Source organism: Aedes albopictus, chromosome 1 (genome assembly GCF_035046485.1).
Source record: "Aedes albopictus strain Foshan chromosome 1, AalbF5, whole genome shotgun sequence".
Classification (NCBI taxonomy): Eukaryota; Metazoa; Arthropoda; class Insecta; order Diptera; family Culicidae; genus Aedes; species Aedes albopictus.
In genome coordinates, this window is record NC_085136.1 from 217125911 (window position 1) to 217137936 (window position 12026).

General features: G+C 39.9%; 1 protein-coding gene across 1 annotated transcript; it reads left to right on the forward strand.

Annotated features, from left to right (window-relative positions):
- The first annotated feature begins 1563 nt into the window (after positions 1-1563).
- On the forward strand, positions 1564-3972 carry LOC109400099 (zinc finger and BTB domain-containing protein 41-like). The gene is made up of 3 exons (XM_062848375.1): positions 1564-1863; positions 1960-2165; positions 2536-3972. Exons 1-3 carry the CDS (start codon positions 1732-1734, stop codon positions 3908-3910), a joined length of 1713 nt encoding a protein of 570 aa, XP_062704359.1. The 5' UTR covers positions 1564-1731; the 3' UTR covers positions 3911-3972.
- The last annotated feature ends 8054 nt before the right edge of the window (positions 3973-12026 follow it).

Consider the following 12026-nt stretch of genomic DNA (forward strand, 5'->3'; position numbering starts at 1 on the left):
TGAGTCTGAGCGGTCTGAGCTAATATTGAGCATGAGTACCCGAGCCCGAGATGTTTCTCAGCACCAGCGCAACGCCGACGTCGCCGACCCGAACGTGATCGTCGCATTTTCAGCTTCATAATCGGCGATGAGCAATAGGTGCGAGAATCCGACAATCATGTTGACATTGAATGGTGAGCAGATCCAGGACACGATAGATACATACCAACAGAATTACCAATGTAGCAAATGGTTTCTTGTTGGGTGTGTAAGGAACATCCAGTAAGGCCGGAGATCGTTATCCATGCTGCAACCGACTTGTTTCGACGCTGAAGGAAGGTGGAGAGCGATAGTGCTATATTATTATTCTTCGGATGTGCAGTTTGTATTGATGAGATACATACTTCAATGGACGACCAGTTCTCTTGTCTTTGTTATCAGGGTAGGGTGGTTGCACCATACTCGGACCATGTCAAGATTGGAATATCGTTGTATACATTGTATTGTGATAGTTTAACGGTTTAAAGTTTTAATGAACTTGTTATTATGCTTTAGCTTTTGTAATACGTCATTTTATTTTATTTAGACTCTGAATATCTAATTTAAATGAAGTGTTTAAATGTTCGTCAGAATTGATCAATAGATTATTTAAAAATCAGGATTTTGCGATAAATTAGCTTTCAGAACAAACATACGTTAGCTTCTTAAGGGAAGAGGTGTTGTGGTAGTGTAATACTACCTTTCGATTATGCATGAAGTACAGAGAATGAGTTCGATCAGATAGCGAGAGCTCAAGTATCTCTCGAGTAATAATATATACCACATGAGAAATACAATCAGAAATGTTTTGGCTGTTAACCGAACTACTCGTGTTTTATTTAGATGCCGTTTGATGTATTTTCTTGATTGTAACATAAATGAGGATGATTATATGATGGCTAAAAATGGCGATACAGCATAAAAAAGTTATTTTATCAAATTTCAACCATTTTTTCGGTTGTATTACCTAAATATGTATTTGTTATGATAACATTGTGTTTAAAGTAGGTTTACTAGATATGATCAATAAAATTAATTTATATTCTCAGATAGGCGAATTCGAATATGTACTTTGACCCATTCTCACCCCCTCTAAGGGGTGAGATTGGGTCAATTTTCAATCATTTGTAGTTTAGTAAGCAATTCATATAACGTGATACTTTCTTGCTAAACTATCATTAGCACATAGAAGAGTATACATCCCAAATAAAAAGTTATTCCGACTTCATTTTTATTTGTTATTTAACAAACAATCTTTGAGTATCCTTTTTTGACCCATTCTCACCCACAACGGTATAGTTTATTGCATTGCTAACTGGACTGCGATAAAGTGCGGAATCTCAAATAAACGTGCGATTTTGCGTCAGATCGTTCCGGTGTCTTCACTGCACTTATTCATTAGCTCGTGATGAATAAGTGGGGTGAAGACACCGGAATGATTTGATGCAAAATCGCACTTTTATTTAAGATTCCGCACTTCATCGTCGCACTTATAACCGCGCAATGCGCAATATTTATTATTTTACTCAACTTTATCCATATGGCCTATTGAACACAGCTAATGTTTATTTAGCAACACTGCCGTCAGTCGAACAAAAAGTCAGTCAACAATCGCATTTTGTTGTGGTTTGGTCGATCTCGTAAGCAACAACTGTTTTTGAGCAAAATCACAGAAAAACTTTCGTTTGATTCCACCGGCATCAATCCGGTAAAATGAATAATTCGGACATTGACAGTGTGTGCCGCTTGTGCTGCGAGAAGAAGAGCCGCATGCGGTCAATTTTCGAACAACCGCCGCCAAACGATCCACTGCAGAAGATAATCCTGGATGTTGCACGGCTTGAGGTAAGTGCTGCCTTAGACTGGTTCATTAAGTGTCGATTGAGAAATTTTATCTGACTTAAACACCTATTTCATATTTATTGTTCTCGCGTAAATAAGGTCGAGCCAGAAGATGGTCTGCCACAGAATATCTGTAGAACGTGCGTTATCACCGTGGTTAAGATGCGCGATACCATCTGCAGCTATCAGGCAAACGATTTAAAGCTTCGACAACAGATTCTGGGTTCAGCACTGCAGCCACAGTTTGAAATCAAGGAAGAAGAGGTCGATTTGGACCAGCTGGAGGAAACCTGCCAACAGGACGTGTAAGTTTACTCATCATTAGCGTAGCCATCGGGGGCACAGTTCTTCCCTTTGTAAGCCGTTACAACAACATTTCAGCTTTAGCTCTGAACCAAATTTGAATTTCGTCCTTGACACGTAGTCCTTTAAAATTTGTACTTCGGTCGTCATTCAACGATTTTACGGAATATATTCTGTTGTTTGGGAAGATTCAAAAATTACGTCCATCGTTTTTCGGGATTTCTAGACCCCCCCCTCCCCCTCTGTCACGCAATTTCCCTATTCCCAATACACGTACTGTCACACTTTTATAAACCCCCCCCCCCCCCTCCCCCAAATGTTGGACGTAATTTTTGAACGTTCCCTTTAAAAGCAATTTTTTTTTGTTTCAAGAATTGCAGAGGCTATCTGCGTAAAGCAGGAGTTAGACGAAGAATATCTTGACTATGAACGACTGGAAGAAGGCACAGAGTTTCAATTATCAACTGAGGAGCAAAAGCCGACAGAAGCATATGATTCTGAAACTGACACTGCGGATGAAGCAATTCATTGTATGTCCGAAGAAAAGAAAAAAGAAAAGGTGATGCCTAAGGTACCTCCTGAAAAAGAAGCCAGGAATAACTTGAATAATCGACAAATGGCACGACGTCGTTATTATGCAGATAACGAGGATCCCGACCGTCCACGAAAGAATGATAACAAATGCTACGTTTGCATGAGTGACTCTTTTGGAACACAAGAAGCCCTGTGTGCTCATTTGAACAGTGCTCATCAGGATCTGTTGCCTTACACTTGCCCGGAATGTGTGATGGAGACGGTTGTCATTAAAACTATACTAACGCTGAATAGTCACAGAAAGCAACATTTGAATCCGGAAAAATGTCCACATTGCGATAAGCGGTACACTCATAAAAATAACCTCGACAAACACATCGAACTGCACCATTCAGCTGACAATTCTCGAACTTCGCTGACGTGCAAATATTGCGAAGAAGTGTATCCTTCAAAGACCTCGCTAAGACACCACATGAAGTTACACACAACTGCAGTGACCTGTGAAATTTGCGGGAAGGTGTTTAAGGAACGATGCAAACTTAAAAAGCACATTCAGAACAAACACGAAAAGCTGAAGAAATTCGAGTGTCCTATCTGTAAGACAAAGCTCTCCACGTTAGACAGTGTTCAACTACATATTAAAACGTTTCATTCTACTAAACGCAAATGCAGTTACTGTCCGAAGAAGTTTGGCTCGGAAGGATCACTGCGTACCCACGAGAAAAAGCACCTCGAAAGACCTGATTTCGCACCGAAAAAGGAATGGTCGGATTACTACACTGTGCTGGACAAAGACAAATCTATTCACAGATCGTACAAGCTCAAAAAGTGCAAGCTGTGTGGAGTAGTGACTAGCAACATTGCCACCCATCTGGGCATCCAGCATTTCCCGACTGAATATCAATGTAAAATCTGCGACATGACTTTCAAACGGAAGCGTGGCTACGTTGTCCACGTTCAAGAACACGAGCACGGGAAGGCCCAACGGTGTCCTATTTGTGGGCGGGAGTTCTCCGAAAGAAAGCATCTGATAGAACACCTTCGGACCAAGAAGCATCGGAACCATCCGTTGGCTCGGGAAATCCTCAGTACGGTTAGAACGGCACAAAATGCGATATCAAAGCCAGAGGATACGAAGTTGGAGGTCAAAGACGAGAGTAAAAAGGAAGATGTGCAGCTTGCTTTTGATATCGAGACGGATAATGTCATGTAAGTTTTCCAATCCAACCAATATGTTGTGTGAAACTAGTTTAATAAACTAACTAGCGATTGTTACCGAAAATCTTGTTTGTTGAAAGAACACTGTCCCATAGTTGTGCCGCATTAGATGAAAACGATGAAGTAACTCAAATGAAGATACCGATCAAGGCTAGGATTCACTTGCGTGCGCAGCCTTTTATTTTTTCTCGCTCGTTCATTTTGTTGAACGCAAGAAAGAGCGAGATAAAAGAGGAGGCAAAGTGTCCCCTCTATTCAATTAAATTGTCTGAACAAAATTTCAAACTCTAGTTTACAATGAACGCTTCCTTCATATCGTCCCTAACATGAATCCCTCCCACCTCCAAACCCAATAACGACATAATCATGGCAACGGACAACGATTGGATTTCGATTTTACCAACCTGCAAAAAACGGACAACTGACTAAGATTGTATCTCTATTCCACCAATCCCCATTCGAAGGCAACAAACCGAGGCAAATCATGCGAGTACGAGAAGATGGAATCGTTATTGGGGTCTTAATGAGATAAACCAAAAAATTAAAAAAAGAAACGTTTTAGTGTAGGTATTTATAAATATTTGACATGCTCATTCGAATCTCGTCCACGGTCGCCATGTAGTTAGGGTATGTGTGCCATCAGTAATCTCACGCTCCCATATTCATCCTATTCGAAAACAAGCGATTACGGCACCGATTGATTCCGTTATTTTTGTTTTCATGGGTGCTCACTTCTAACAAAAAATACTAACAAAACAAACAGCGCTTCTATCCTTTGTTTTTCGTAGGATGAAAATGGGAGCCACATGCTTAATAAGGGAACCAATACCCTATAAGCATTTGGACATTCGTCGCGACCAGTGCAGTGATATCGAGTGAAGAGAGGTCCTATAACAGTTCCCCGAATTCCATCACCCCGAAAATCAATACCGCGAATGGTCCAGTACCCCGAATTCCAACACCTCGAATGACATACCCCGAATGGCCCATTTCCCCGAATGCCATTACCCCGAAAACATATTTTTCAATTGTGTTGTCAAAGGAAACTGATGTCAGGAAAAATGAACTTAATTTGGCGTTAATAATGACATTATGATGTGGAGCAAATGCATTTAATGAAGATTTTTCCTTGTTTTATCGTAGGTTGTTCTTTCGTCTTATATTGTTTAACTCATCAGTTTTAGGGCAAGTTGTACACAGTCCATGGAACAAAGTGGAACTGTCATATACAGTTTGAATTAAATAGAGGCGATAGAAAAGCAGTACTCTACATAACTCGCCTAATCATTTCACGGTACTGCTTTTCTATTTATTCTAAATTTCACTTCACTAGAGGCTCAAATGTCGTGAAGCATGACGAAGCCGATGTAATATGCCGTACAAGATGGCGTTGATAATGTTGAATGTGTTGAAGCATCGAAGCAATCGGTGTTAATTTGAAATAAATTTTCATTAGTAGTTCAACCGTTAACTGGACAGCACGTGTTCAATTCATTTTTCCCGGAAAAATCTCCTTGCAGCCGAATCTCTAATAGAATGAAGCATTGTCCTGTTAGAATCAGGACGCAAGATATAACTTATTGTGACGCTCTCAATGATCATAATCGTCGTTCTTTTACAGCAGTCTGACCATCATAAACTAGTCCTCTTTTAAGGTGTCATGCGACAGTCGCAAAAAATAGGGTAACGGTCGAATTTTGGACCCCTAGAGGACATTAGTTTGAATTTTAGTCAACATCAAACAAATTCAGATGGTATTACACATAATGATGATGTCAGTATGATCGTAAAAGCCTCTGCTGTCCGTTAAAAATTCCCACAAGGTCATTTCTGGCTGAAAATTTGATGAAAATAACTGATTTTTGAAGCATCAGTATACACTTTTTTGGACACCCCAATGCCTTTTGGACCCTCTTAAATATATATTTTGGACACCCGGTGTTTAAACCCGTTTGAAACTATTTTCGGAGAATCTGTCACTTGAATAAGCTGGATCACATCCCAATTACTTGATTGTCAAAGGATGATTAGACGAACTTTGCGGATTGATTCGCTAGAATGATAAACGTTTTTGTTTACATCTGCAAGTTTCCTCAGCATCACAATCTCTTTTTGTAAACATGTTGCGACACTCGCACGAATGACGAGATTGATAAAATTTAATTTTAAAGCAAATAATGATATTTCCAGTGCGGAAATGATTGCAGCCCGTGCAGAGCAATCTAATTTAGCGAATGATTCTAAAAATTTGCGTCATCTCTTCATTAAATCTGTGTAAGTTGCGATAATACGATCCAGCAGGTCCAAAATATATGGGGGTCCAAATTATATTGGTTACCCTATTAATACCGTAATCCGGGGTAACACTGATCGATATTTTCGACCTTTCTTCATTAATTCCCTTGTTCAAGCAAACGATACATGTTTTATATTTTTAAAACAAGTACTGACCCTCTGAGTATGTGTTAAGCTACTTAACCTTAGTGTGCCCGGCAGGGTACCACCATTTTCGATTTCACTTCTCGAATTTCAATGGTTTTTGATAGTAGGAACCCAACTAACATTTTCAGCGCTATAAGCTTCAGTCATTTGCTTTCTATTGTGTAACCATCGAGTAAAATCAGTCAACGCTGAATAAAAGGAAAGCTAGTCAAACATAAATCATAAGCACTACACAGCACTACACAGCAGCACCATACAGCTATCTCGGTTTTCAGAAATCCATTGCTTGTCACTGGGGCTGCCTTTACTCCACCCTATTCCAACTCCGGGAGATTTCCCGGAAGATGTGAAAACTTGAACACATCGAATAGGAGTCCCCACTAACAAAACAGCTGCTACTATACAGAACAATTTATTATACTGACAAATCCCCAAACCAGCAGCGCTTTAAAGGCCGTTATGCGATTTCATTACGGCTAGAAGCTGTAACAAAGAAACTGTTGGTTTACCAACACGGCTTGTCGGATATAAACATTATTGTCAAAACAAACTTTAAGCGAGATATATACTGCCCCCACTCGCATAACAGTCCCATTTGCAAAAAGTAGGAATTGAGAAAACAGCATTTGAAGTTTGAAATCTTGTTTCCATATAAAACTTTGAAAAATCGCCAAAATTTGAAGAATATTTCGATCATCTCGAAACTTTCACAGATTGCTTTGCACATGAATATATATCTGTAAAAAATATCACAATCACTACAAAGTTGTTCAGTTTTGTGTTACGTGACACAAAAAACCATGATGGGACTGTTATGCGAGTACTTTTGATATGGGACGCTCATGACTTGGTATTTTTTCACATATTGACATAAAAATTCATAATTTTTATTATTGTTTTTGGAAGTACATCGAAAATGATGACTATTCATAACGTTAACTCAAAAGTGATGAAAAGTCAAATGGGACAGTTATGCGAGTGGGGGCAGTATAGCTACTACACAAATTCTTTACAGCTATCTATGTATGTGCTGTGAAATTATTTGGGTTGCTTTTATTGCACTTTAATTCAATGCCGGAAGATTTGCCGGAAGATGTGCAAATCGAGTAAGGGTCCCAGCCACTACAACAGCTGCTTTTATACAGTACGTTTTGTAATGTTGCCAAAACACAAAACAGCAGCGCTTCGTAGCCGTTTAAAGAATACTCTTTCAGCTAGAAGCTGTGAAGAAGAATCTGTTGACGCAACCACACAGCTTGTTCAATGTAAACATTATTGCGTTTGACGTTTCACAAGCTTTTACAGCAAGATGAAGTTGGGTAAGGTTTCTTGTGGCACAATTGGGTTGTTTAGTGAATAAAATATTGCTATTTTCTATAGCCTAATCGAAAGAGCTCATTTTTCTGAGTATAACGTGATTTTATTGGATTCCAACACCTTTGTTTTGATGGTTAAATCAACAAAACAATTTTAATTTTCGTGGATAGAATGACAGTTCAATCGTTAAAGTGACAGTTCTACCCGAACAAAAAAAATTCCCCATACAAACTTTAAATGCATTTTAAAAATAGTTCCCGGACTCCAAAAATTATGAAATTTTGGATTTCGACTAATTTTTGGGCGGAGAATCCGATTATAAAGTAATCCGGATACCCCTAAAGAACCCAATTATGATGCCTTGTCTGGAGTAAAATAAAACGGGCTATTTTCTATGTTATTTATATATAGCAGTGTGGCAGCGAGGACATCATCGGGACCAGTGGATACGGAGATCGGGAGGTCGATTCCAAGTAGCGGCAAGTACTTTAATTATTCAATTTTAAAAATGATAATTCCAGTTCCACATGTCACGTCACGGTATCCATAACCTAATTATATTTAATCGTTTAATTTGGGGATGCCGTAAAACTATTACACAGCGCAACATTTTTTGTCTCAAGAGCAAACTTATGTGTCTCCGAAGGATTTTGGGCCGCTGAATCCGAATCCGAATTTGCTCCAACACGTCACAATTTTGAGCTATACCTCAATTTATAAGGCAAAATATGCGATTTTGGGCTTTTTTGACTGCAAGCCATTAAGCAAGGAAATATTTTTTTTAAGCAATCAAAAGGTTAATTGGTCAATTAACATCTAAATCAACGACTCATGCAAAATATTTTGTTTTACCTAATCAAATTTGGTAGATTTAAGCATTTTATGTTAGAATGAAAACTTGCATGCAACTTTTGGAGGGTGACTTGTATGGGAAATATCGTACCTATCATAAATCGCTTAAAGCTATCAAAATCGATTTGGTAAAACGAAATATTTTGCATGAGTCGTTGATTTAGATGTTAATTGACCAATTAACCTTTTGATTGTTTTAAAAAAATATTTCCTTGCTTAATGGCTTGCAGTCAAAAAAGCCCAAAATCGCATATTTTGTCCTATAAATTGAGGTATAGCTCAAAATTGTGACGTGTTGGAGCAAATCTGAGCCCGGATTCGGATTCAGCGGCCCAAAATCCTTCGGAGACACATAAGTTTGCTCTTGAGACAGACAAAAAGTAAATTTTTGTTACGCTGTGTTATTTAACAACTACGAAAAGGCTGAAAAAGCGCCTTCTCAAGATGTTATTCAGTTAGTGGTTACATAGGAGCCGAGAAAAGAGCTATGACTAGGTGGCATATAAGCTGATCGCACAGCATGTACAAGCTGATTAAGTTCGCCAGATTCATTGGTATAGGGCTTGCATAGAAGCTTCCGTCCATATGTACAACACAGTAACTCAGCATCAAGCCGTATTAAGGACGCTTTGTTGACGTTTACATTCACAATAAATGTTAGTTGGGAAGTTGAAACTCTGTTAGATCTTAGAATTTTTAAGTGAGGAGGGCCGGGGGTGGGCATGCTGATTTTTTTTATTACGTGGAACGCCGGCAGGGTACCTGGGTACCCACGAAATTGAAATGATTATATCTCCGTCAATTTTTCACCGATTTTTTTCTTGCTCATTCAAATCAGAAACTCTTCATCTATCGGGATAATATTTGGCAGGACCGGTCCGATCACCGAAGGTTTAGGAAAGTGTGTGTGAATCTCGTGTTGTTTAGCGTGGATCGTAATTGCTCTGCTCTTTAGCTAATCGTTCTTGCATGCTAGCTGCTTTGTAAAATCGTCGATTGTGCTTTAACGTTTAAAGTTTTTCACAAGAATCTCGAGATGCGCTACGACAACGATAAGTCGTTTTAAGGACAGACTTGTTAGAATCCCAAAATGGCCGCCACGATGGCTGACTTTGGCATCTACTCACGATTTCGAGGGCACAAATCTCTTCGTAAACAAAACCAGCGCACCTGAGCTTCTTATTTTAAGCTTATTACAAGTGAGCAAGAACAGAATAATAAAATTCACTGTTGTTTGAAGCTTCCTTCTTGAGATTTGTGCATTTGAAGTTCTAGTGCACTGGTGAACCGGGATTTCGAGGCGTTTGTCCTTAACGCATCTCGAGATTCTTGCGAAAAACTTTTATGATGGTCGATTCTATTCGATATGGCTGCGATTACCTCCATACACAAACCATCATCATGTAAAAAGTGCTCGTGTGTTATTGCCAGTGGTGTCGACTACATCGCATGCGAAGGTTTCTGCAAAGAATTCTTCCACGCTGCATGTGTGAAGTTGAGCCACGAAGACCTCATGTGGCACCGCACGATGAAGTCGTGCAACGAAGCAACAATGCAACGAAGCAACAATGCAACAGTACAGTAATGCAATGCCAATGGTCTAGCTGTCATATTGTGTGAAACATTTCAAAGCGTGATGGAAGAACGTACAACTCTGGGCTTTTTGGTGTAACGTGCATGACAAATAAAGCATTTTTTAAGTACCAAATTATCTACACTGGTACCCAAACCCAACTTGAACTCGACGTTATTCAAACCCGACCCGACCCGTATCCGAAAGTTTTGGAATTTTTAAAACCCGGATCCGACCCGAACCCGATTTTTTTTACCGATCAAAACGATGTTAAAGCTCGAATCCGACCCGTACTTGTCAGGTTCGGGTTCGGCACGGGTTTCGGGTCTGAAAACCCGAAATCTGACCAACTCTAGTAGTTAGATACTGATCGTGTCCCAACAATTAATTCAATCAGTTAAAAATTGACTGAGCTATAGCAGCAAGTGCTCAAAATAGGTCCTCCTGCCCAAATGGTCCCAGTCCCAGACCCTATGTTATTTTTTATGTACCTAGTATGAAAATATATGTATGAATAGAGCGTCATGTGCAAACAAGTAAAAAAAATAACATGGGACAACTATGCGTAGAACGGCAGTGTGTGGGTTAAGAATTTGGATAAACATTTATTTCTGTTTTAACCGCCAAACTAGGTGTGTCTCTTCAATCGATATCACTGGTCGCGACGAATGTCCAAATGTTTATATGTAACTACATGGCGACCGTGACAGGATTCGAACAAGCTTTTTTTTTTCAAATATTTGACGGCTGTTCGAGTCCGTATGAAGTTGATCATCAATATTAACTTCTTTTCTCGATCAGCCTAGATAGCTGTGTAGTGTCGGTAGCGATTGTCTCAATTGGCTAAGAATAACACTACGGACCGCCTGTTCCGGTGGTAAGAATCCACCAACAGGTGACCCCTAATTCATGGTGTGATGCGGCTTTATGCTTACCGTGCCTAGGAATGAATGGCTAGGGGGGTCTAATAAAAACCTAACCGCTAACGGAGCCTGTGGAGTACCAGGGCGCCCTCCACAGTATGTAGCCCTTACTGCGCTAACCGGAGCAATGGTGCAGTGGACCTTGTGTTTCTCCGAGACAATCAGCTGCCCTTCTTTAGTCTCACTTGAGGCTAAATAGGGGCGGGATTATGAAGATGTTGTTAATTAGTTTAAATTTTCACCTATATGGTTTCGCATTATGCGATTTACACAGTGTATTCTGTGTATCCTCGCCTTTGGCGTTTTCCAATCGATTCCGATTTGGTTTTATTGTTGCTGTTCTTTGTTGTGCTGCTGTTGCGAAGAGTTTAATCTTACCTAGTTTGGGTAGTGGCTACGGTTAGGATAGCTCAGATCAATCTTCAGCATAAAAGAACAGCAACGATCAATCTTTGCAGACTTATGCAAAATGGTACAGCCCAAGTGGCCTTGGTACAAGAACCTTACTTTCGTAAGGGAAATTTCTATCTAGGAAACCTTGTGAACCCGGTGTTTGCCACTTTCAGTAAACATGAAATGGCAAACTCGCGTGTCATGCCTCGAGCCTGTGTGCTTGTCAACAACGCAATAGTTGCTACACTCATCTCTGAACTAACCACCAGAGATGTATGTGCTATCACAATTGATGTATCTGTTGGAAACCTGTAACCGTTCCCTTTCCCGCTACAAAATAGCCTTAAACGCAGTGGCTTAAGCGCCACTCTCGGTATTGAGAGACCACTGGTCGTGTTTAGAAAGGATGCCCGACTATGCTGCTATACGCATGGAAGCTATTCTCAGGTGGTTTGAAACGGTTTAGCGATTTAGAGTCAGATGGCCACAGGTGTTGTAAAAGTATACCGAAGTGGATTCACGCTCGAAGAAAAATAACGTAGGTGCAAACGTGCTCGAGGTGGACTATATCCGAAGAGAACGTAACGAATAAGTTTCCTGGGTGGACGGAA